We start from the raw sequence: 25389 nt of genomic DNA on the forward strand, positions 1-25389 counted from the left end.
TAGAGATGCAGGGGAGTAAAGATGGGCTCCACAAACTGAAGTTGGGAATTGGAAATAGGCAGCTATACTACATGGTCAGAATCAGGGTGATAGTTAAAGCCACATGGAAGATAATGTGCTAGACTGCCTCGAAAAGCCATGAGTCACAGGAAAGCAGAGAAGAGGTAAACGATGAGGGACCATGCAGTGCCATGGGAGATAGTCAGGAACCTTGATTTCTTACTGTTCAGTTCATGTATCCATATGACTTATCTGTACTTGTTTTCCTGTCCTTAGATGTGCTAGAGATTGTATGAGGTATCTTTTACTTAAACAACCAAATAAAACTAAGGTAAGAATTTATGGTTTACATAATCTTCAAACCAGAGCTGTTATATGGTAGCTGCGTACTAGTATCTGAATATGTAGATGCTACCAAAATTAAACTAGGGTAGTCTTCTCTGGACTTCTTGGTTACATTCATCTTGATCTCTGGGACTTCTTTGCTGCTGAGAAAGGGACAAAGTCCTAGCAGCACATTGACTTTTGTTGTTTCGTTTTGTTTTTTTCATGGTGATGTTCATTTATTTATTTATTTAGGCTTCACTGGGTCTTCATTGTGGCGCACAGGCTTTTTCTAGCTATGGAGCACGGGCTCTAGAGCCCATGGGCTTCAGTAGTAATGCTTAACTGATATTCTTGCCTTCTTTCTTCCTTCTCTGACATTCTTAAATATCTATTAAAACTCATCTAGTTATTACTCCTCTAGGAAGTTTTTTCTCAATTTTTTTTCTCTTCACTTCCACTTAGAATAGGTACCCTTGCTTTGTGCTACCATAGTAGTCTGTGTTTATCTCCATTAGGCAAGAAATCATTCTCTCTTCTGATCTTGTATAATCTTCAGTTATCACATGTATCCTATTAAATTGGATTTGCATGTCTTTTTTTTTCCTACTTTTTTTAACTCTTTGAAGACAAACCAACTCTGACTCATCTTGTGACACATAGTAGTTGCTCCATAAATAAAAAGGCAGCCAGATCGTCAACTTCATACTGAAACCACTAGGTGCTGTTTCAGGGGCCTCCGAGGAGCTCCAGTCCTTAATGTCTCAGCACAGAAAGAATTCAACAAGAGGCAAAGTGATATATAACAAGTGATTTGTTAGAATAGGATGCTTGTGAGGCCTACAGGCTGGTCGGCAAGAGGGCCGAGAACTTAGTGGGCTACAGTTTTATAATCAAAGAAAAATTAGGGAAGGGCAAAACCCACTTTCTTCCTCATTCTTTTTATAATCTCTTTTTTTTTATTGGAGGATAATCACTTTATAATATTGTATTGGTTTTTGCCATACATCAACCTGAATCAGCCATAGGTATACACACATCCCCTCTCTCTTTATTTTTTAATTTATTTATTTTTAATTAAAGGATAATTGCTTTATAATATTGAGTTGGTTTCTGCCGTACATCAGCATGAATCAGCCATAGATATACACACGTCCCCTCTCTCTTAAACCTCCCTTCCGCCTCCTATCCCATCTCACCCGTCTAGGTTGTCACAGAGCACAAAGTTTGAACTCCCTGTATCATACAACAAATTCCCACTGGCTATCCATTTTACATATGGTAAAGTATGTTTCCACCAGGACTTCCCTGGTGGCTCAGACGGTAAAGCATCTGCCTACAATGCAGGAGACCTGGGTTCAATCCCTGGGTCGGGAAGATCTCCTGAAGAAGGAAATGGCAGCCCACTGCAGTATTCTTGCATGGAAAATCCCAGAGACAGAGGAGCCTGGGGGGCTACACTCCATGGGGTCGAAAAGAGTTGGACACGGTTCAGCGACTTCACTTTCACTTCACTAAAGTATGTTTCAATGCTACTCTCCCAACTCGTCTTATCCTCTCCTTCCCCAACTGTGTCAAGAGAACAAATTTGTTCTCTGTGTCTGCATCTCCATTGCTGCTCTGCAAATAGGTTCATCAGTACCATCCTTCTAGATTCCATATATATGCATTAATATACAATATTTGTTTTTCTCTTTCTGACTTACTTCACTCTGTTTAATAGTCTGTAGGTTCATCCACCTCATTATTCCTCATTCTTGAGTAGATGTCACACTTCCATCATCAGCTCCTCCTCCAGGTTGGGTAGGGGAGTTTTCTTGTCCCTACTTTGTCAAGCCAGGACTGTTATGGCACTCTGGAAAAATTATTTCAGGTCTTAGTACAGTGAGGATCTTTCACTTTGAAATGTCACCTTTCTATAAAGTATTGTTTTTTATGTGTGCAGAGAGCATGTCCTAAATTTTACTGAGCTCACTGGGCAGGATGTGGTTCTCAAGCCGTGATTGTTCAGTGGTGTGTCTCATGCTTCTGTTCCATGGTTTTGTTGCACAGTGGGCTTGCTTGGTTTTGTGGTTAGGCAGACCTGCTTTCTTGAGTGATCATTAATTTACAGGGGTCTCCCATATTTTTTTCTTCACTTACACTCCCCTATTGGGATTAACTATTTAATTACCAACTTTGTCCCTTTACTCTGTCCCTGTCAATATGAGGGCATGGATTTACTTGTTTTGTTTGACTGTTATATCCCTACAGTCTAAAATATGCCTGACACGTTTGGGGTACTCAGTGAATAAATTCAAATGAATGAAATATTCGTTGACTTTCCCTAAGCCTAGGCAGTCTTGCCAGCCTGTAGGATCTGAATGTTTGTTTTTCTCAAGACATATGTACCAGCATCAAAAATTTATTCTTATAGAAGCTTTCAATATTTTGTTAAAAAGAGGAAAAGAATATCTCAGAATATTGTATACCAAATACTTTGTTCTAAAGTCAGTACCTTTTAATCTAAAACAATTTCCTGTTTACTATTCCAGATTATATCTATTTTCTTTGATCAGCAAGAACAAAAAAAAAGCCTGAAAACAAAGCATAGGGTTAACTCAGCAATCATGTTTTCTTTCCAGTTACAGCTCTGCTGAGAGAAGAGGCAAGAAACCAAACCTTTAGTGTTCTCTGCAGTCTTGAGTTGCAGGCCTTATAAAAGTAGGTTTTCTGTTCTGCCTCTTTGCTCACTACTATTTTTAAGGACTGACTTGAAGTGGAAGACAGGATTTTAAGTCTTTTTAAATTTTCTTACAAAAACAGAACAGGCAGAATGTAAAAGTAGTCAATTTTTTCCCTTTGCCATGGACATAATTTTTAGACTTTCCCTAAAAAAAAACTTATAGCTACAACAAAGACCTGATCACAGATCAAGGCAAAATGCTAAAAATAATAGATTTAAGCAGAACTGGTATCATGTGTTTTTTTCAGATGTTGGATTTTTAATGCTAGTAATATTAATAATACAGAAACATATGTAGAGTTCATTACATTTCCGTATCAGGAAAGTTCTTCTTTCTATCTCCAAAAATCAGAAGAAGAAATTATTGCCAGCTGTCTGGCTTAGAGGCATTACACTCAGTCATTCACATATCCACTCATTCATCTATTCAAATAAATATTTATTTAGCACTGACTATGTGTTTATTGGTATAGAGACAATAAGCAGAAAATTTTCAACCCTGTAGAAAGCGCTGTGGTTGCAGAAAACACAGAATACTGATTAGAATGGTGTAGTGGAAAGAGTCCTGAGCTTTGAGGTAGATATAGACTAGTTTCCACTCTTCCGTTATAAAAGCTGTGTTGACCTAATCAAAATAACTAACCTTTCTAAGCCTTGATTTCCTCACTTATGAAATGAGGATGATAATACTTACCATAAGGATTGCTATAAGAATATGAGATAATATATATTAGTTTCCTAGCATGAAACTCACACTTGATATTGATTCAAAAACAATACAAATACCTGTCTTTGCTATGACAATACAGAAACCTACAAGTGTTACAAAAGGCTTCCAAGTAGAGATAATATTTGAGAGCGGTTTTATAGCTCAGTAAATTTTCACAAAATGAACACTCCCTTGTAACTACTATTTAGATCAAAAAGTAGAATATTACCCAATTTCCAGAAGCTCCCTTCAAGCAACTATCCCCTGCACACAAAAGTAACTGTTATCTTGAGTGTTAAATAAATTTAAGAAGATCAGATCAGATTTGTACTTAGAAAAATCACTGTGCCTGCAACACAGAGGGTGGGTTGAAGGAAGAAGAGACAGATTGTGCTTTAGAAAGGATATTCTGTCTACAATAGAAAGGATAGATTTCATGCGGTAAGACTGAAGGAAGAGAAACCAATTAAAAGCAGCTGAAGGAGTCCAGGCAAATAATGACAGTGGCTTAGACTAGACAGTAGCAATAGAGATGCAGCAAGTTCATAGTTTTGAAAGAGATTTAGGGGATAAAATCAGCAGTGTTTGGTGACTGGTTATATGTGAGGAGTGGAGGAAGGAGGAGTCAAGATGATTACCATGTTGTTAGCTTGGGTAACTAAATGAATCTCCATATCACTAAGCAAAGTAATCAGTGTTTGTGGGGGGTAGGAGAAGGGTTGGGAGAAAGATGATGGATTCAGTTTTAGACTTTGTGTTTAAGATATTGTGGGTCACCTAAATGACAGGGTCCATCAGGCTGTTGAAAATGTGAGACTGAAAAGAAGAGAGGACTTGGCTATGGGTTTACATTTGGGAATGAGTAGCAAAGAAGTCATCAAGTGATCTATCTCAGGGAGACGAATAGCAGGGGAAAAATACAGGCAAAAAAGGAAAATCCTGAGAAACACCAAATATTTTAGAGGAAATAAAGAAAGCGGTATCAGAAATAGAAACAGATCAAGAAGGTGATACCACAGGAAGTAAGGAACGAATGGCCTATGTGAAATTTGGAAGATTGAGAAAATATTTAAAAAATTCTGCCTATAAAGGGACTTGCCGGGCAGTTCTGCCTATAAAGGGACTTGCCGGGCAGTCCAGTGGTTAAGATTATGTGCTTCCACTGCAAGCGCCTGGGTTCAATCCCTGGTCCAAGAACTGAGATCCTGCCTGCCCTGCAGCAAGGAAAAAAAAAAAATGCCACCCATAACTCTACTCATGCTCCCCTGGTGGCTCAGGTGGTAAAGAATCCACCTGCAGTGCAGGAGAACCAGGTTCAATCCCTAGGTTGGGAAGATCCCTTGGAGAAGGGAAGGGCTACGCACTCCAGTATTCTTGCCTGGGAAATCCCATGGACAGAGGAGGCTGGTGGGCTACAGTTCATGGGGTCACAAAGAGTTGGACACAACTGAGGACTTAACGCTTTCATAATTCTACTACTCTGAGATAGTTGCTAACTTTTTTTGGCCAAGTCCTGTGGCATGAGAGATCTTAGTTCCCTGACCAGGGATTGAAGTCCCTTGAACATTTTAATGTATTTCTTTCCATCATTTTATTTATTTTTATATACACACTTGATATTGTGCTATATAAACAACTGCCTTCTGCTTTCTTTGTTCAGTATTTTTTCACGAGCATTTTCCTGTGTCATTAAAAAATTGTTTACTGAGTTTTGCCTATATGCTATTCTATTACATATGTGTTTTATTGCTTTTCCATTATTGAATATTTGGTGGTTCTCTGTTTTTATTAATAACATTAAGAGTTGTTTTTAATAACTCTTTAATAACTTATTATTTTATATATAACATTAAATAATATTTTAAGATCCTGTATTATTATCTGATTATTTTATTTTTTTCAGCATATATTTATTGAGCACAGATGTACAGAAATAGAATTATAGAATAAAATAATATGAATATCTTCAAGACCTTTGTTATGTATTGCCAATTTTTAGAAAAGATTTTTACCAGTTTATGAATTTACAAGTATGAGAAGTACCCTTATCACCAATGTATGAGTTATTTTAAATCTTGCTAATTTGTGAGAGAAATTACATCTTACTTTAATACTTATTTTTTTAATATTTTTATATATTTGGAAACATTTAAATCTAGTTATCTGTGAAGAATATTAATCTTTTGTTCTATTTGTAGCAATTATTTTGCCTTATTTTGTGGAGTTGTTTGCAGCTAGTAGTCAAATCTTTTGTTCTCCTTTGTGATTTTTTTATTTCTTAGAAGCTTATGACATGAGGCAGGTGTTTCTAGGAAAACTATCTAAGAGGGAAGGGAGAGGGGATTCCCCTGGTAGTCCAGTGGCTAAAGACTCTGTGCTCTCAATGCAGGGGCCCTGGGTTCGATCCCTGGTCAGGAAACTAGATCCCACATGCCACAACTAAGGCCCAGCGCAGCCAAATAAATAAATAAATGTGAACTTTTTTTAAAAAAAAGAAGAAGAGGAGAAGGAAATGGCAACCGACTCCAGTATTCTTGCCTGGAAAAATCCACAGACAGAGGAGTCTGGCGGGCTGACGTCCATGGGATTACATGACTGAGCATGTGTGCACGAGGGTGGAGGGAGATGGGTTGGTAGCAATAAACTGGTAGAACTAAAAAAAAAAAAAAGAAGAAGAAGAAAAGGAGAAAGTGAGATTGCCAAGCCCAGGGCAGTGGATCCAGCTGCTGGTCTTCAGCCCCAAGGGATGTTCACAATGGTTCACAGTGGCATTTCCCATTTCTTGGCATAGCTTTGAGCTACGTTTAGTTTGACTAGGAAGCAAGAAGGATAATTTTGTCCTCCATCATGATGCTAAGCCAACTGCATTATGAGAATCGACCTGATTGCTGAGCACCTACAGAGGCAGGTGGGACCTGGCAGGAATGCTTCAGGTCCTCTCCTCAAATCCTGTCTGATCTGCTTAAAGGGTTCTGCCTAAAGAGGCTGTGTGCCAAGGCTTGTTTGCTTGCCTCTTGCAGTGACAGTTCTGTTTGGCCTATAATGTAAACATCATGGCTCTGAAATCCCCCAGCTGTCCAGGCTTTGTCATTTCTTCAAAGGAAACTGACTTGTTTTCCACCAGAGTGGGGCCAAGGAACGTTTGCTACCCACACTGGCTTGGAGTATTAAAAGGGGAGAAAAAAGCAAAGAATAAGTGTTGTTTCATTCTTTGTATTCATATGGAAATTTTTAATCTTCATCAAAGGATCAGAAGAAAAATCACATTGAAATTCAATACAAGAACTTCCAGCTTACACAGAATTTTTCAAAGGTGTTTGACTTGATCCTTTAAAAATGACAAAAACCATGAACTGTGTAGCTCCAGGGTTTGTAATTTTGCTTACCCTCCTCAGCCTCTGCCTCTGTCTTGCCTTCCTACCTACACTCCATCTGTGTGGTCCTGCAGAACTTCTTTGAGTGGGGCCTGGGAGAGGGGATGGGAAGTATGAAGCAGCAGTCAGATTTACTGGGCTCTCATATGTTAACCCCTCTCTCAGGCCATGTTATCTCATCTTTCAGAGTCTTGAAACTGGTCTCTTTTCATTCTCCTATTCCAAGCCTATTTTCACTGCTACCAGAATCACCGCATTCAGAAATAGAACTCATCATGTCCCTTTCCTGCTTACAAACTCCCTCTGGCTGTCTCAGTCCACACTTCTCCCCTGCACAGAAGGCTCTCATGGTCTGGCTCCATTGCCTCCTTCAGCAGTTTCATTTCCTTCTACTCTTTTCACTAAATCCACACTAAGCTTACTGTCCACTTGATTATGAGTTTTTTGAAGTCAGAAACAGTGTATTTCCAAGATCTAGCAAAGTCACTGGCATATTACTAGTCTTGTTAAATTCTAAGGTAATTAGTGATTTAAAATTCTAAAAGGTCTACAGTGTGAGAGAGAAAATTAAAAATCATATGGTAGTTTTGCAGTTCCTTTGCTAAGTAAATTAGAAGCATACTCACTATACTAAGGATCAGGTCCTTCTTCCCCATTACAGATTCCTGGTCATTTAAACCAAACATCCTGGTTCAGCACCCATGGGGAAGCACTATGCTTCCTGGGACCCAGAGGGGCCAAATGGAAGAGTTCCAAATCTCTTAGCCAGGGTTGCTTACTGCTTGTATCTGAATGATACAAAATAGTATAGGAAATTTCTTGCCTTCTGAAAGTTTTTCTACATATTGATCTTTGGTCTGATTTTCTCTCTGTAAGTGCTGTCCTAGACTGATCTGATTTCATGAAAGTAAATTGAAGTTAATTTTGTTGTTGAAATTCTTTGGTAGCCTTGGTAAATGAGTACAACTGTTATTAATATGAGGGAGCCCACTCTTCAGTAGAAGGGAGGCTGAAATCTATGTGGGAAATACTGAATGGATTAGGATGGATTAGTCATTAAAATGGAACTTAAATTTGTAGAGTCTGGAATCAAACCAAGAGAGTAGTAGGATCTGTAAGAGTAGAATCTAGGAGAAAATAAAAGACAAGAAACATAAAGAATGGCTTAAATTATAAAATTTGATAATTTGCATAAAGAATAGAAGGATCACTCATAATTCTACTACTGTAAGAGAGGATAGAGTAGAAATTGTATAAATGGTTTTTTAATAGTGTTATCCAACCTGTTAGTATCAGAAAAAATTTTTAATGTTTATTTATTCACTGCACTGGGTCTTTGTTGCTACACACAGGATTTCTCTAGTTGTGGCAAGTAGGGGCTACTGTCTAGTTGCAGTGCATGGGCTTCTCATTGCAGTAGCTTCTCTCGTTGTGGAGCACAGGCCCTAGAGCATGCGGGCTTCAGCAGTTCTGGCACGTAGTCTCAGTAGTTGCATCACGTGGACTCAGTAGTTGTGGCGCACAGGCTTAGTTGCTCTGTGGCATGTGGAATCCTCCTGGACCAGGGATTGAACTTGTGTCCCTGTATTGACAGGCGAATTCTTAACCACTGGACCACCAGGGAAGTCCTAGTATCAGATAAGTTTTTAATCCATTACTGTAACAGAGCAAAAGAGGAGAAAATATGATAAGCTCCATGCATGCAAAAAGAGAAAATTCAATACCCATTCATTGATGAAAGCTTTTAGCAAAGTTAGGAATAAGAGAGATCTTCCTTAACTGGATAAAGGGTATCTACAAAACCAATAACATGTGCCAAGTATTAGCTATAAAGTACAAAGCCCAATGTCTACACATAGAGGACAATCAATAAATGGTGGCTTTGGTGATAAAACCTGTAACAATCATCAGTCTAAATGATAAAAAAGAAAAATTCCCTTTAAAATCAAGAATAAGTAAGGATGAACTGCTGTTAGTGCTTCTGTTCAGCATTAGTGTATTGAAAGTCTTAGACAATATGATAAGATAATGAAAAATACAAATTAGGAAGAAGGAAAATTATTGTTTACATAGTTGGTATGATTGTCAGAATCTACAGATAAATTATTAAGATTGTTTATCAAGGCAGTTGGCCCCAAGATTGAAATATAGTAAAATGAGATTCTGTTAACCAAGAAGAAGAAAATAATTGTTGAAAAGACACCATCTATAATACTGCTGCTGCTGCTAAGTTGTTTCAGTCGTGTCCGACTCTGTGTGACCCCACAGACGGCAGCCCACCAGGCTCCCCGTCACTGGGATTCTCCAGGCAAGAACACTGGAGTGGGTTGCCATTTCCTTCTTCAATGCATGAAAGTGAAAAGTGAAAGTGAAGTCACTCAGTCGTGTCCAACTCTTAGCAACCCTATGGACTGCAGCCTACCAGGCTCCTCCATCCATGGGATTTTCCAGGCAAGAGTACTGGAGTGGGGTGCCATTGACTTCTCCATCTATAATACTAACCGCCCAAAATTAAGATACTCTGATTAATCTAATGGAAAATACAAGGCCTTTGTAGAAAAAATTTTAATATTTTGAAACAACTTTTTTTTTCAAAAGGCCAGAGCTTTCTGCCTTCTCATGAGTTATTGTCAGTTAATAGTCAAGACACCATGTTAAGACATGCACACCCATACAAACATTCAGGCACACACTTTGTAAACAGGAATTGTAAGAGACTGTTTTCTGCATAGATCAGGGGAAGGACATCTCAGTTTCAACACACTGCTTGCCCAGCTCCAGCCTGAACTGAGAGAACTTAGATCTTCTGCTTCCCCAAAACTGCCAAGCCCTTGCCATTTCTGATCTCTGTCGGTCCCAAGGTGGCATGACAGGAAGGAATTTGGCTTTTGCTTGGATGCACAGTTTTTTATTCTAATTGAATCCAGACTATCAGATTTCTGATATTTGGCTACTCTTTCTTCCTAGGTCAATCACTTCCATCCGGAGTGAACTGATCCCATACCTAGTAAGAAAACAGTTCTCCTCAGCTTCATCACAACAAGGACAAGAAGAAAAAGAGGAGGATCTAAAGAAAAAGGAGCTGAAATCCTTAGGTCAGTGCTTGAGTTGGTGCAGTAAGGTACGGGTAGGGACACTTGTGGAAGGAGTGGCTGGACAACTTAGCCCAGCCCAAGATGCCTGTCTCAAGGCCTCAGGTTCTCATCCAGCCAGCAGGCAGGCCAGGTTAGCTTACGCCACTCCCTGAGCTCTGGGCAGGCTTACTCAAGCAGATTCTCATCCCTGTGCTCTTCAGGGACAGGCTAACCATGCCTCTGGTCATGTTCTCTGGTTAACAGGCCTGATTTGGCAATGTTCATCTCTAGACCTTTTTGACTTTGCACTCTACCCACCATTTCTCAGTTCTGTTCTCTAGGCTCTGGAAAGCCACACACTCCTGACTAAACTCAGCCTCTCCTATCAAGGGAAGAAAGGTGAAGGGCCGTATAATGACAGTCCAACCAGAGCCAACAGATTTTCTCCTTTCAAGGATGTAGGGATGAGGTCAGTCTTTGCTCTCATACCCTTGCCTAGTCCCTGGCCCAGTCCTGGACTCATAGTAGATGTTCCAAAAAATGTATTTATCAAAGGAATAAATTGAGACAGTATAGCATGATGGTTAAGATATCAGGGCTTAGCATCTCAGACCTGGGTTTGAAATCTGACTCTGCCTTTTATTAGCTCTGTGACCTAAGGCAGATTTTTCAGTCTTTTGAGCCCCAGTTTTCTTTATCATAAAATAAAAGACTCCAAATGACTGTTGTAGGAGTTGAAAAATAGGGGCCCAGGTCCTGTGCTGTTTCTCTGACAGCACAAGTACCAGATGTGTTAATAGAGGCTAGCAGCACAAAGCCAGTAGGGCTAGGCACTAAAGCCTGGACAGTCACTTGTGTTTCTCCATGGTGTACAAGAGTCTATTAATCTTCTCCAGTAGTGCTTGGTCGTCAGTCAAACTTTCTTATAGGACCTCTTTTTAAAACATTCTTGTGTCATAATATTTCAAATATACATGAAAGTACATTGCCTCTTTTAATCTTTGACTTAGTCTTTCAGGTTTTAGTGGGATTTCCCCAGGGTCCATGCTGCATGATTGAGTTGCAGGGGAAGAGATTTGAGCTGTACCCTCTTTAAAAACTTGACCGAGTCTATATCCTTTCTGTTATCTGTCTCATGTACTTTCTTGTTTTTTATTCTGAAGATATTTACAGTTTTATAAAAGAAGCCAATACACTGACCCTTGCTCCCTATGATGCCTGCTGGAACGCCTGTCAAGGAGACAGCTGGGAGGGTTTGTCCAGATCACAGGTGCGCTGCTATGTCCACATCATGAAAGAGGGGCTCTGCTCTCGCGTGAGCACACTAGCACTCTACATGGAAGCCAACAGACAGGTGAGAGGATGAGTTCAGAAGAGAAATCATGGGGGTTCATCTCCCAGGAACAGACCAGAGCCTTTTGTCTTATTTCTTCATTAGGTGCACAGTAACTTGTACAGAATCCCTCATTCCTAAGGTTGAGCAAGACCTGGTATGTCAGGAGACACCATAGGGGTACCCAAGTACAGCAAAAGGGGAAGTGAGGGGCATGGTGCAGAGGCAGAGCCTCTGTGGCTCCAAAGAAAGGCCAAGATCTCCAGGAAGGCTTAACTTCTGGCCTCTGGGTTCAACAGATTTTCTCCTATTCTGCTCAGCATGGGGATATCCACAACACTTCATAAACAAGCAGATGAATACTGTGTAACCGTTACTGTGATGAAGTAAACAGGCACACAGAGGAGGCTTTCCTTAGAAGGTGAAGGAACAGAGTATAGAGTACCCAGATGGCAAAGCATCAAGGAAGGAATGCCTATGTGAGAGAAGTCTGGAGAATAGCATTAGAGCATCCAGAGTCTCACTAACCCATCCTTTTAACCCTGAGGTTTGTGAAGTGTGGAGAAAGAGTAGCTTCTACTAAAGGGGAAGCAGTGCTCTTAAGGCCCACCAGGTTTTATTTAAGGCGAGGGTGAAGAGGGGGGACAATAAGGAAGCAGCTTGTTTGCAAGAGCTCTTTATTGTGTAGCAGGGACAGGAGGAGGGGAAAACTGGAATTGGAATTGAATCCCTGAAGGAAACCTGACTCAAGAATCTTTAGGACCCACATCATGTGGTAGTAAACAGTCTCAGACCGAGACCTCAAGCTAGCCTCAAACTGGATTGGTTATAGTCAAGGGAATCCAAGCTACAGGGCTTATGAGAAGTCCCAACTAGTCCCATGTTTACCCAGGGCAGTCCTGGGTAAAGTTGCCCCTATGTAGCATTAGAGGTATATAGAAGGCTTCCTTAATTTGACTTTTAGTTCTCCTTATTCAGTTCTATGATTAGAGTCTGTCTGGCTGGTCTGAAAGCAAGATCATGGATAGCCTGAGGCCAGAGAAGTATGCTCTGGTGTGTCAGCAGGGGCTGTGCGTCAGACAGTCCTGAATGGCATTGGCTGAAGTATAACAGAGATCCCAGGGATAGGGACAGAGGGATTAGCCTTCACATCACCTGTATAGCCAGTCTGGCCAGGCCTCCCTCAGTTAGAGTGTCTACCACACACAGTGCTCTGACCAGCATTCTGTCCACACTGGAGAATCACAGATATACTAACTCTGCCTTAATGGGTCCAGAACTAAAACACTCCACACCCATACCGTTTTCAGTTTTCTCATACTGGAAACAGAATAGTGTGAATCTCCCCTTCGACATTTTATTTTGGTTGGTAAAGAACATGGATGCCTCCTTAGGGTGTGTCCTGATTGTGGAGTTGGCTAACATTACTCCATCCTCACCTCCTGCGTTGTCACTGTGGTCCAGAGGTGAACAAGAACCTAGGATGACTGTGATCAGGCCTCAGGGTTCCCCTTGCTCTCCTTAGACGTCCTCTCCCAAATGCTGCCTGGTTATCTCAAAGGCTTGTCTCATAGCCTCCCGGTTGAGGGACATAGCAGTACTTCAGGGAGGAGGCTCTCAGCTAGGGAACTGAGGATGAGACTGTATAGAAAGTGTTGCATAAATGATCCTTGTCTTAGGGGAAATACATCAGCCTGCCTTATCCAGACAGGAGGCAGTGGCTAAAAATTCCCCACATCTCTTAACTGAACACGGGGTTCTAGTTAACATACTTTCAGGTGTTTTCTGGCCTTACTTTAGTGACCAAACCTCTTTCCTCAAGGTGTCCAAATTGCTACCTGTTATCTGTCCAGAAGAATCACTGGTTCACTCATCAGCCCAGATTGTCAGCAAACACATGGTAAGCGCTGGCTTGGGCAGGGCAGGTATGGGACATTGTCTGGGTACACTGAGGCTTGTCCTTGAAAAGCTGGTTTTGGGGTGTCAAGCCCTGGACATCATTGGCCTCAGGGAAGTCCCAAACTGGGTTCTGGTTATAAAATCTTACCTTCTAGTCCAGGCTCTCAAGCAGACTGCCTGGACAGGTGCTGAGCCCAGCCACACAAACCCTATAAGGAAGGTTCGTTATAGCCTTTGGACTCAGACACGGGATCTTTCCATCTGTGTCCCTCTTCCTACCCTGACTTGAGCACTGCTTTCAGGAGAGCACCTCAGTATACACAAGTGCATGAGTGTGTAAGTCTGAGTTGGTCTCAGAGATATTATGGAACCTTGTGGCCTTGAGAAGTACTGGTGACGATCCCTCTTGCTGAAGTGTCTCTAGGAAAAGATCTCACTAGACCGCAGCTCAAGGAATCTGGAGGGTTGGTTTGCAGTTGGTTGAGATGAGGGGACAAGGTATTATATTTTATATTTTTATTTGCCTTTTACAGGTTGGAGCTGACAGCCTCATTGGGCCAGATACACAGGTTGGAGAGAAGTCATCCATTAAGCACTCGGTCATTGGTTCTTCCTGTTTCATAAGAGAGAGAGTCACTGTCACCAATTGCCTTCTCATGAACTCAGTTACCGTGGAGGAAGGGTATGTCTCCCCTTGTACCCACTTGAGACAAGGCCCCTGGTGTCTCTGGGAGGCTTTGGAGGCCACCCTAGCCTAGGAAGGTGATCAGCTTTGGGAGGGGAAGAAAGGGGAAAGGAAGAAATAGTTCCTAGGCCTTGGTTTTGATGCCATAATAACATAGTCTCAGAAAGCATTTCTAGCAGTCTTCTCATGACAATTGGAGTCCTGAGATAAGCTGCCTTCTCTTGTTTTGATATCCTGCTTGATGGGATGACCACAGTAGTGAGCCCATAGCAGGGCTGGAATGATACTACACCAATGTCTAAGAGTCACCTGGCCCCATCTCAGTGTCCCACAGAAAGCGGAGGCCTGCAAGGAATGGACATATAAGACACGTTCCATTTTCAAAGGAAAGCTCTGTTACTAGTTATAGAGAATCTTTTCCCATTTTAAGATGCTTTGGAATGCCCTAAAATCTTGGTTTATGAACAACCTGAACTTGGAGTAAGACTTAAATGATGCTTAATAAAATTCTTCCTCTCTATGGACCTCAGGTTTTTTCCTTGTATAAAATGCAGAGTTAGTGGTGGAAGAGAGGAAGGGTATTACCAATGGTTTCCAGACTTTTTAGAAAGGAAACATTTTCTTAAGATAAATCTTAAGCAGAAACTCATTTAAAACTGGTAAAGGCACTGTTGTTTGGAATACATTGGGGAAGGGGCACTTATCCTTCCTATGGAATGTGAAAACTGATCTATAAAACAAATTTTAAAAACTACTCTTTGCAACCCTATGGGTTGTAGCCTGCTAGGCTTCTCTGTCCGTGGAATTTTCCAGGCAAGAATACTGGAGTGGGTTGCTATTTCCTTCTCCAGGGGATCTTCCCGACTGAGGGATCGAACTCTGGTCTCCTGCATTGCAGGCAGATTCTTTACCATCTGAGCTACCAGGGAAGCCCCGAATCTTGACCACACCTCCATGACATGTGGGATCTTAGTTTCCCGACCAGAGATCAAACCTTCACTCCCTGCATTGGAAGGCAGAATCTTAACCACTGGACTGCCGCGGAGTTGCAGCTAAAACCACTAGGTGAGAGAATTCCCTGACAGTCCAGTGGTTAGGATTCTGCATTTTCACTGCCAGGGTCAGGGTTCAGTCTTTGGTCAGGGAACTAAGATCCTGCAAGCCCCTCAGCTTGGCCAAAAAAAAACCAGTAGGCTAGGTCAGCCTGAGATTGATTCTAGCTCTGACATCTGTTGATTTCTATGTCCAGGAACTGATAGGAGGGAAGGATAGGGGAAGACTGTGTGCGTGTGCTAAGTCGCTTCAGTCATGTCCCAACTCTTTACGACGCTATGAACTGTAGCCCACCAGGCTCCTCTGTCCATGAGATTCTCCAGGCAGGAATACTGGAATGGGTTGCCATGCCCTTCTCCAACAGAAAGATTATAAAGTCCAGTAAAAGCTGAACTACCTCTCACAACTGTCTTTGGGATTAAACGAAACATTTTGGGGAGAGGTACCATATAGGGATAGAGCTAAAGGTTAAGCCTTTGCTCTTTAGAAAAAGTGGCTGATGACAATTTTATAAAGTAATTAGCCTCCAATTAAAATTAATTAATTAAGAAAAAAAAGAGTGGCTGATGGAAGACAATAGAGACAAGGTGAAAAGGGAAAGTACTATAATATGTCCTCCCCCAAGCCTACATCTTGCCGATTACCAGAACTCTGGTGAAGAGGCCTAAGTCTTCTTTTGGGAGTTTGGAAGAATCTTTTCTGGAGAATCTGACCAGCCCAAGAAGAACCTGAATTTATTTGTATAAGAGTTTTCTAACAGCCCAGTCAAATCACCCTATAGTTAAAATTATGGATGACAAATTCCATTCATGTGCTGTTTTAAAATCCTTTCCTAAATATGAACAGATAATCAAAGATTACCAGAGATCTAAAGAAAGCCTCTATCATGAAAGATAGAGACCAAATCAAACAGAGAGAAAAAGCAACTTAAAAAGAGACAGAGACTCCTCAGAGAGAGAAAGATGCTTTCAGACAACCTATCATTTCAAAGAACAAAAAAGAAACTCTTAAGAAATTTAAAATATGGCAACAAAGAGGGAAGACCTCAGTAAAAAAAATTGGAAGATAAATTTGAAATTTCCTAAAGAGTAGAAGAAAAAGATTAAAAGATGGAGCATATAAAAGAAATGGTAGAAAGTAAGAGAGAAAGTCCAGGAGGTCTAATATCTGAATAGGAGTTCCATAAAAAGAGAGTTGATAAATCGGAGGAGGAAATTATTTAAGAAATAATATAAGAAAATGTCCTAAAACTGAAAAATATGAATCTACAGAAGGAAAGAGCCTACTAAGGGGCCTGCCCAATGGTAAAAATAAGCCCACATCATTGTAAAACTTTAGAACATCGGATACGAAGCATGCTACCAACTTAACAAAGAGAAATAATAGGTCATAAACTACTAATCAGCAACCAGAATGGTTTTAGACTTATTACTAGTAGCAACAATGAAAACTCGAAGATAATAGAACAGTGCCTTAAAAAATCTGAAGGAAAATTAATTTCAACCTAGAATTCTGTACTCAAGCTGAGTGTTAGTCAAGTGTGACAGTAGAATAAAGAAATTTTCAGATATAAAAAGGTATGGCCCACCAAAATGAAAAGTAAACCGAAAGGAGACTGATGAGAAACAAGAGAATCCCACTCAGAAAAAGGCAAAAAGAACTGTGGGATATGGGGACTTCCCTGGTGGTTCAGTGGTTAAGAATCCACCTTCCAATGCAGGGGACACGGATTCTGTCCTTGGTTGGGAAACTGAGATCCCATATGCCTCGGGGCAACTAAGACCCAACACAGCCAAAAATAAATAAATATTGAAAAGAATCCGTGGGAAGATAGTGAAGGCACATCCAAGGATGACTGCTATGCATGAAGCATAAAGGGAACAATCAGTCCAGAGTGGAATCCAGGAAACACTTATTCAGGAAGATGAAACTGATAAATACATATAAACATCTTGAAAAATTTAGACAATTGGCTAAAAGTTAGGTTTGAATTAAAACAAAACAGATATTAACTCTGTTTTTTAAAAAAGTTGTACAAGAAAGGAAAAGGCATCAAAGTTTGCTATGGTGGCTCAGTTTGCCCTGAGTGGCTCAGTGGTAAAGAAATCTGCCCACCAACACAGGTGACACAGGTTTGATCCCTGATCCAGGAAGATACCACAAGCCACAAAACAACTAATCCCATGGGCCACAACTATTGAGTCTATGCTCTAGAGCCTGGGAGCCACAACTACTGAAGCCTGCACGCCTAGAGCCTGTGCTCTGCGACAAGAGAAGCCATGGCAATGAGAAGCCTGTGCACCGCAACTAGAGAAAAGCCCAAGCGACAATGAAGACCCAGCACAGCCAAAAATAAATAAAATTGTTAAAATAATTTTTAAAAAATAAATAAATAAACACTGATCATCAACCAAAATTATGCTATAACTACATTGAAAGGATGAAAAGTAGGAAGGGAGAAAGGAAGCAGTGGCAGGAAGAAAAGAGAGCTAAACCTTCATCTTCCATTATGCAAAGTCTATTGACAATGCTTAAAACTGAAAAATTAAGTAGTGATTGTTGTTGTTTGGTCCCTAAGTTGTGTATGACTCTTTTGCAATCCCATGGGCTATATAGACCACCAGACTCCTCTGTCCGTGGAATTCTCCAGGCAAGAATACTGGAGTGGGTTGCCATTTCCTTCTCCAAGGGATTTTCCCAACCCAAGTACCGAACCCACATCTCATGTAATATCAGGCAGGTTCTTTACCACTGAGCTACTAGGGAAGCCCCCAGTCTGTGAGTAGAGGTTAGGAAAAGAGGTCAGACCCAGAGACCTCTTCCTGAATCATGTGTTCTCTGACTTACTTTCCTGTCTCCATTTTTCTTTTTCTGCCAAATCCACCCTTCCAGCATTGTTTTTATGGATTAAAGCATGAACTTTGGGGTCAGACTGCCAGATTGAATTCTGGGTCTTTCACTTATTAGTCTCTTAGGGGATTGGTTTTACCTCTTTGAGCCAAACTTTCTCACAATAAAATAGGATAAAAACCCAGTTGCCTCAGAGGTTTATTAGGAATGCTAAATGAGTTAGTAGACATAAAGCAGTGAAAACAGCGCTTGTCACAAAGAATGTTAGCTGCTATCACCATCATCTTCTTCATCATTACTTTATCTCACTTCACAGAGGTAGCATGTTCCCTGTGTTGTTGTCTGAAAGAATATCTGATCATATCCCTGTTCTATTCAAAAACTTTTAAAGAATCCATTCCATTATCTTTAGAATAAAGTTTCAATCCTTTGGAAGAATTTGAGAAAGATCAGTGTAAGTACCTCTTTGTACATTTGGTAAAATTCTGCAGTGAAACCATCTGGTCCTGGACTTTTGTCTGTTGGGAGTTTTTTTTATTACAAGTTCTATTTCATTTCTAGTGATTGGTCTGTTCAAGTTATCTATTGCTTCTTGATTCAGTTTTAGAATAAAGTTTCAACTTCAAGGTTTCTCATGTTTTTCATGATCTAGCTCCAGCACTGGGTCCTGGAATGTTAGAATGAAATGGGGTCTTAGAAATCATCCAGCTCAATTTCTGCATTTTTACAAGGAATAAATGGTGGTGGCAATCCAGATTCTTTTTCGTATTGTACCTGTGCTACTCCATGTCCTATTCCAGATTCTTGCATAAGACTGAAGATGTCACCATTCTCTTGAAAACCAGAACTACACTTGTATTTGTCCATTTGATCACTTAGTTTTAGAGTAGCTCATGAGGCTTTATAACTTCTATTCTCTGTCTCATCTTACCTAGACTTTCCAAGGAAGAGAGTGCTATAACTTTCTTGTTTGCTTTAATTGGTAACCTCTCCCTCTTTCCCTGTGGGTGGGCAGACAAAGGAGCAGCTGTTTAAAGCCCACGGTTAGTGTCCTAAATTGATGTAAATAAACTTGGTAAGGAAACTAAGGCTTCCAAGGGACTCCAGTTTATTTATATGAGAGAAATTCATAGAAAGACCTAGCATAATATCCCAGAGTCATATTGGGCAGAGGTATAATCTCGGATAGCCTCATAAGGCATCTAGCTGGGGAAACAGTAAAGGTGTAGATGGTGGCTGCTGCTGTTTTTCCAGCTACAGTAAAAAAAAAAAAAGTTTAAGTGAAGCTCTACGTAGCCCACCTGGGGCTAATGACTTGGAAGGCCATTAGAGACTACCCAACCCTACAGATTAGCTCTTGATGATATGATCAGACATCTTGCATCCCATATGATCTTTTTTTCCATTATTTTCAGGTCATTTAGTTTTAATTACTTACAGTAAATTTAGGGAAGGTGATTAAATTGTATTCATGTGAGACTTGATTACCCTGATGCTATTACATCTGGACTAAGAGCATGAATTTGTTTAGAAGGGAGTTTCTCATATTCTTGGTCTGCTTGTCTCTGCCAGCAGTGGTTTGGACAGTGGCTTGAACACCTGCCTGAAGTCCTCGGGGCTTGAAGGATGCTAATAGGACCACCTTGGGAAAGGTGTAGGCAAGACTATACAGAGAAGGCTTCGGCCTGTCTTTCTCATTTTCTGCCACTTCCAATTTATATGACAACTGATGCTCAGCAATCCAAAGTATAGTGAAAACTTAATTGTCAATCCTATGCTCTGTGTCTTTGATCTTCTGGTCTTGATTAACACCTGCATTTCCTCCTAGTCCAAGGTGAATGACCCAAACACCAGTCTAGGGTAACACCTTCACATGCAATCAGGCTGGGGAACCAGGATTTTACCTGGATTTTCCATGCTTTCTATAGGCAGCAAGTGCAGCCCTCTAAACCAAACAAGATATTACTGTCTCTCATTGTTACCCTGAGTGTCCTTGTACTGACACTTAACCCACTTTCCTGCCCACTGAGCCCCTTACCTTTCCACTCTCCTTAGTCCTGGCATTGACTTTGCCTGAATTGCCTCTTTCTAGAGATCTTTACCTGTAGAAATCCTAGCCGTATTTCAAGGTCCAATATGTATTCCAACTGCTTCGTGCAGTTTTCTTGAATTTTCCTAGCCAGAAATTATCTCCCCCACCTCTATGTTCCTGGTGTAACCATCACTTATGCTTGTTTGATATTTAATGCATCTTTCTTTTTTCCTCAACTAGACTATAATTTCTACAGAAATACTTCTCATATGTCTTTGTATCCCTTAATTCACAGTACTGTACTTTTCATGTACTAGATACCTTGTAAGTATTTACTAAATGAAAAATAGAGATCCCTGATTTAAGCCCTCCCACTGTAATTGACTGATTTCTGTTAAGAGAGCCCTGTTTACTTCTAGAAAAGTCTTGGAGTAAGTACATTACTCCTTGAAACTCACCAAGATGAAAACAAAACCAGAGAAGGCAGCATCATCTGTAATAAAACTAGATAACTGCCATGTACCCATACACAGTCTAGAGAATATCTGCCAGACACAATGAAATTTAGGTCAAATCCAAAAAGAGCACCAAGATTAGACCAGCGTAAGGAACAATGACATGGGCAGTCCAAAGGAGAAACGGTGAACACCACTGTTACAAAATCTCAGGGCACAGAGAAAGGAGAAAACCAGGCTGGCCTCATAGTTTTCTGATATTTAAGGCCTGAAGACAGTAAAACAACATTTAGAAAATTTGAAAGGAAAACAGTTGTGATTTAAGAATCCTATAGATAGTGAAGTTAGGGTTAAAGTATAAAATCATCAAAAATACTCCAAGGCTTAGGAGATGTGGTGCCTGTGAACCCTCTAGAAAACTCTGCTTGAAGACATAATAAAGCCAAGTAGATAATGAAACGAAATACTGATAAATGGATAGGTTGAGTGTAAGTCTGTAGCAGTGAGAGTTGCAGAAAGATCATACTCATTAAAAGAATTCTGTCCATGTTTCGTCAATAACACTTTTATTTAAAAAAAAAAAAAAGCAAATTACAAAACTTTGACAAGATCCCCTGGACTTAAAGGGCTCCTTAGGACTTTTGATTCATTCTCTATTTGAACCATTTGCACTAAACCCATCTTCTGAGAATACTCCAGCTTATTTCTTTTAAGATTGTTACATCTTAGGAATTCCTTGGCAGTCCAATGGTTAGGACTCGATGCTTTCACTGTTGTGGGCCCAGATTCAATCCCTGGTTGGGGAACAAAGATCCTGCAAGTCATGTGGTGTGGCCAAAAAGATAATATATATGTTTTTTAATTGTTACCTCTTTACTTTGATTCCCTCCCAAGCCCTTCTTTTTCTTTTTCTTTGCCTCTGCTTAGGGAATATAATTCAATTTCTTAGGAGGGAAACATTTTTACCGCTAAACCTTTGTGTAATGAAGGGAGACATAGAACTAAAAGGAAGAAATGTCCAGCCTACTCACTGGAGACAGTACATTTTACTTATTTATATTTTGGCTGCACTCAGTCTTCAACACTGGGCGTGGACTTTCTCTAGTAGTAGAGAGTGGGGGCTGCTCTTCATTGCAGTGTGTGGGCTTCTCACTGTGTTGAATTCTCTTGTTGTGGAGCACAGGATCTAGGTGCGTAGGCTCAGTAGTTGTGGCGCACAGGCTTAGTTGCCTCTCAGCATGTGGGATCTTCCTGGACCAGGAATCAAACCCATGTCCCCTGTATTGGCAGGCAGATTCTTAACCACCGGACCACCAGGGAAGTCCCCAAGACAGTACATATTAATCTACAGGACCCAAGAGCAACAGTGACTAGAGACAGGAAGAAAGTGAGATATTTCTACAAGTATTATATCTCACTACATGAATTAACCTGGGTAAATGTCACAGATATGATGTTGAAGGGGAAATAAGGAAGCTGCACTAGGATACACAGACATAGAGAATGATAGCATTTATATAAAATTTTTAAAATTTGCAAAAGAATACAATATATCATTTACTATTATATGAAGTAAAAATGCTTAAGAACAATAAATACCAGAGTCAAACAGTAGTTAACTCTGGGAGGAGAAGGGGGGACATGTAAGCAAAGAAAATTGCTGTATTTTTGTATTATTTTTTGGTGGGTTCTTTATATTCTCTGTGTTTTTCTCTGCTGTACTGAGTGCTAAGTTGCTTCAGTCATGTCTGACTCTTTGTGACTCTGTGGACTGTAGCCTGCCAGGCTCCTCTGTCCATGGGATTCTCCAGGCAAGAACACTGGAGTGGGTTGCCATGCCCTCCTCCAGGGGATCTTCCTGACCCAGGGATCGAACCTGCATCTCTTACATCTCCTGTGTTGGCAGGCAGGTTCTTTACCACTAGCACCACCTGGGACTTACCTATGCCTGAAATATTTCATGAAAAATAATACATGATTCTTCTAAAAGAAGAAGACACCTGGACCAGAGCCCCTTGGGCCAAGGCAAGGAGCCTGTGGCATCTGGAGAGATATGGGCAACCCAACCATAATCTTTGGACTGAAGCAGTGGATGGGCCTAAAATGGACCTTTAGTCATATGCCTAAAAAGCTATGTGTATTTCCAGTTCCACACTCTTCTCCCCCAAGGTTATGAATAAATTTAGCAAGCCTGCCAGCTAATCCCCAGAGAAGAACCTGCCTGTCCTCAGAGTTACTGAAAAGTTTCATGGCTCTTTGCCAAACACTGCCAGTCAGCAGCTGAGGCAAAAGCCCGTGGCACAGTGGAGGGTCACTTCCCACTGTGTAGGCTTGGGCACATGGCTTAATCTCTGTGAGCCCCAGTTTTTTGTGTAAAAATTAGAATAAATACCACCATTCCTGCAGGTTTGCTAAAAGGATTAATTTATATAATATAAAGTGCTTTGTGTAGTGACTGAGCTGTATTAGACATTACATTTATGTAAGTTCCCTTCTTTCTTGAAATAAACTGAAAAAAGTCCTAACTAAAACCAGAAGAGGAATGAGAATTTGGAGGCATCCCTGATTCCCAGGTGAGAGCTTCTTCCTCATGTCATGTGCCATGTTATGGCATGGTGTGCCTGGCCAAGCAGTGATCTTACTATAGGCCTCTGTGTTTTCCTCATGGCCTTCTGTCCACTGGAGCTTTAGAGTTTTCAGGGTAATTTCCCAAGGCTTGCAGCTTTGCTTAAAATTTGACAGCATCAAGAAGTGAGGGCTTCCCAGCTGGCACCAGTGGTAAAGAATCTACCTGCCAATGCAGGAGATGCAAGAAATGCAGGTTTAATCCCTGAATTGGGAAGATCCCCTGGAATAGGAAATGGCAACCCACTCCAGTATTCTTGCCTGGAAAATTACATGGACAGAGGAGTCTGGAAGGCTACAGTCCATGGGGTCACAAGAGTCAGACATGACTTATAAACTGTGCACACACACAAGGAGAAGTGAAGATCAAAAGTCCATTAATCTTAGCCATCTCCAAGCAGATTCCTAGAGAACACAGCCAGGCATCAGCACAGCAGAGTCCTTAGTACCCAGCTGAGAGCTTAAAGTAGGATGTAAAAGCTGTAGTTCTGGTACTGGAGCCAGGTCTTTTCATGAGCTGTATAGGAAGTCATCTCCCCTCCTACTTTAAGCACAAGGCAGTCTTTACTGTGGACTGACAATGTGGAGGGGGCTTGTTAGACATGGTAGTGTCTGTCCTTCCCCTCCAGCCTGAGCAAACACACATACTTCCAGTAAAATGCTTAACCTTGGAGTTCTTTCTCAACAGGGGGAAAGCTAAATTGGCTTAAAATATTTCCAGAGTACCTCAGCCTTACTAATGAAGGTGACTTGTGACTGCAACAGTGATCATGGGAAACAAATGAGGAAACAAGTGGTAGAAAATAGTTTCACACTCACTAAAGCCTTTTTGCAGGTGTCCATCTCAAAGCCTTCCACAGATCCACTGACCAAGAGCTTCCACTTTTTCCCGATCACATCTGCAGACTCACCAGTGGTGGTTTATTTGTCTCAGAGGGAGTTACACACAAACTAGATGAAATGAGCAACAAAGCAAAATGGGCGGTTCCTGAAGATCTCAGTCAGACTGTAAAACATAAGAACCCACGCTCTCCATTGCTGTAGAAATCTGACCTCAGTCATTCCAGACTCTTCCTTCCAGAGATGGTTCCCACTTGTGTTCCAGATTCCAAAATAGTCATTTAGTACTCTCTGATTATGGCTGCTTGAGTTCGTTGGCTCTTTCTCGTTCACTGACTGTGTTTACCTCTTGCCTAACTCCAGAGCATACTATATACTCTTAAGCTACTGAACAAGAAGCATCTCCTTCCTCCCATTTTGAAAAAAGAAGTGAGACTTTTCAGTGACAAACTAGCAGCCAGTTGTAAACCTACTACTATATCTCAGAAGCTTCTGTGTCTGAAGCTTTCTGTATACTTCCTTACTACTCGTTTAGGGTGAATTTTCACCCAGGATCTGGAATTACCCTAACTGCTGATTGAACTGCTTTCTCTCAGGGAGGGCAAATTGAAGAGTTCTGGAAGGTCCCTTAATGCCCACCCACTGAGTATATCCTGAGTTTGAGCCAAAAAAACTAGTACTGGGACTTCCCTAGTGGACCAGTGGTTGAGATTCCATGCTTCTGTTGCAGGGGACATGGGTTTGATCCCTGGTTGAGAGCTAAGATCCAACATGCCTCACCATGCAGCCAAAAGAAAAAAAAAAAAACCTAATATTTTCTCTACCCATCTCTAGCCCACACCAGAGTGCTATGGCTTTGACCTTTGCCACTTTCTGACAAACTTTAACCTTCTAGAAGAATAAAGAAGGCTCTGAAATGCCATAAAATGCTGGAATTCCTTTTTTGCATTTTACTAAAATTTTGGCACTTGGCAAGAATCTTTTTTATGGCTTGTGGATGATAGTTTCAGTCCTTGGAATGGCCTCTTTTCCATCCCACATGCCTCTTGGATTGCTTAAGGATTTTTCCTTAGTTGATGTTTTATTTTGTTTAAATGGACACTCAGACCCTTCCTACTTACCTCCTTCTCCCCTCCAGCTGCCCACTTCTGACTCTTTAGGGACTGAATATTCCCTTATTAGGATAGATCTCATTCCATAGAGCCATCTTGGCTCAGAAAAACAACTCGGCAGTCCCAGGCTTCCTCTAGTCTTCTGCCCTTAATTTCTTTGTTTGGTCATGCATGTATGGATTCTGGAGTCAGGCAGACTTAGTTTTGAAATTGCTACTTGGCAGTTATGTGGTTTTAGGTAAATGGTTTAACTTCTCTTAATCTGTCCTCTCATCTGCAAAATTGGTTATTTTATCAGA

At 40.9% G+C, this 25389-nt stretch overlaps 1 protein-coding gene across 2 annotated transcripts in view; it reads left to right on the plus strand.

The window, feature by feature from the left end:
* EIF2B3 (eukaryotic translation initiation factor 2B subunit gamma) overlaps positions 1 to 25389 on the plus strand; it is a 109031-nt gene that overhangs the window by 75123 nt on the left and 8519 nt on the right. For both annotated transcript variants that reach the window (XM_070468249.1, XM_070468250.1), the window contains 4 exons: positions 10100 to 10227; positions 11370 to 11560; positions 13362 to 13439; positions 13972 to 14120. In XM_070468249.1, the coding sequence (XP_070324350.1) occupies positions 10100 to 10227; positions 11370 to 11560; positions 13362 to 13439; positions 13972 to 14120 (546 nt within the window). The remainder of the gene's footprint in view (positions 1 to 10099; positions 10228 to 11369; positions 11561 to 13361; positions 13440 to 13971; positions 14121 to 25389) is intronic.

The sequence above is a fragment of the Odocoileus virginianus genome, chromosome 5 (assembly GCF_023699985.2).
Source record: "Odocoileus virginianus isolate 20LAN1187 ecotype Illinois chromosome 5, Ovbor_1.2, whole genome shotgun sequence".
NCBI classification, from domain to species: Eukaryota; Metazoa; Chordata; class Mammalia; order Artiodactyla; family Cervidae; genus Odocoileus; species Odocoileus virginianus.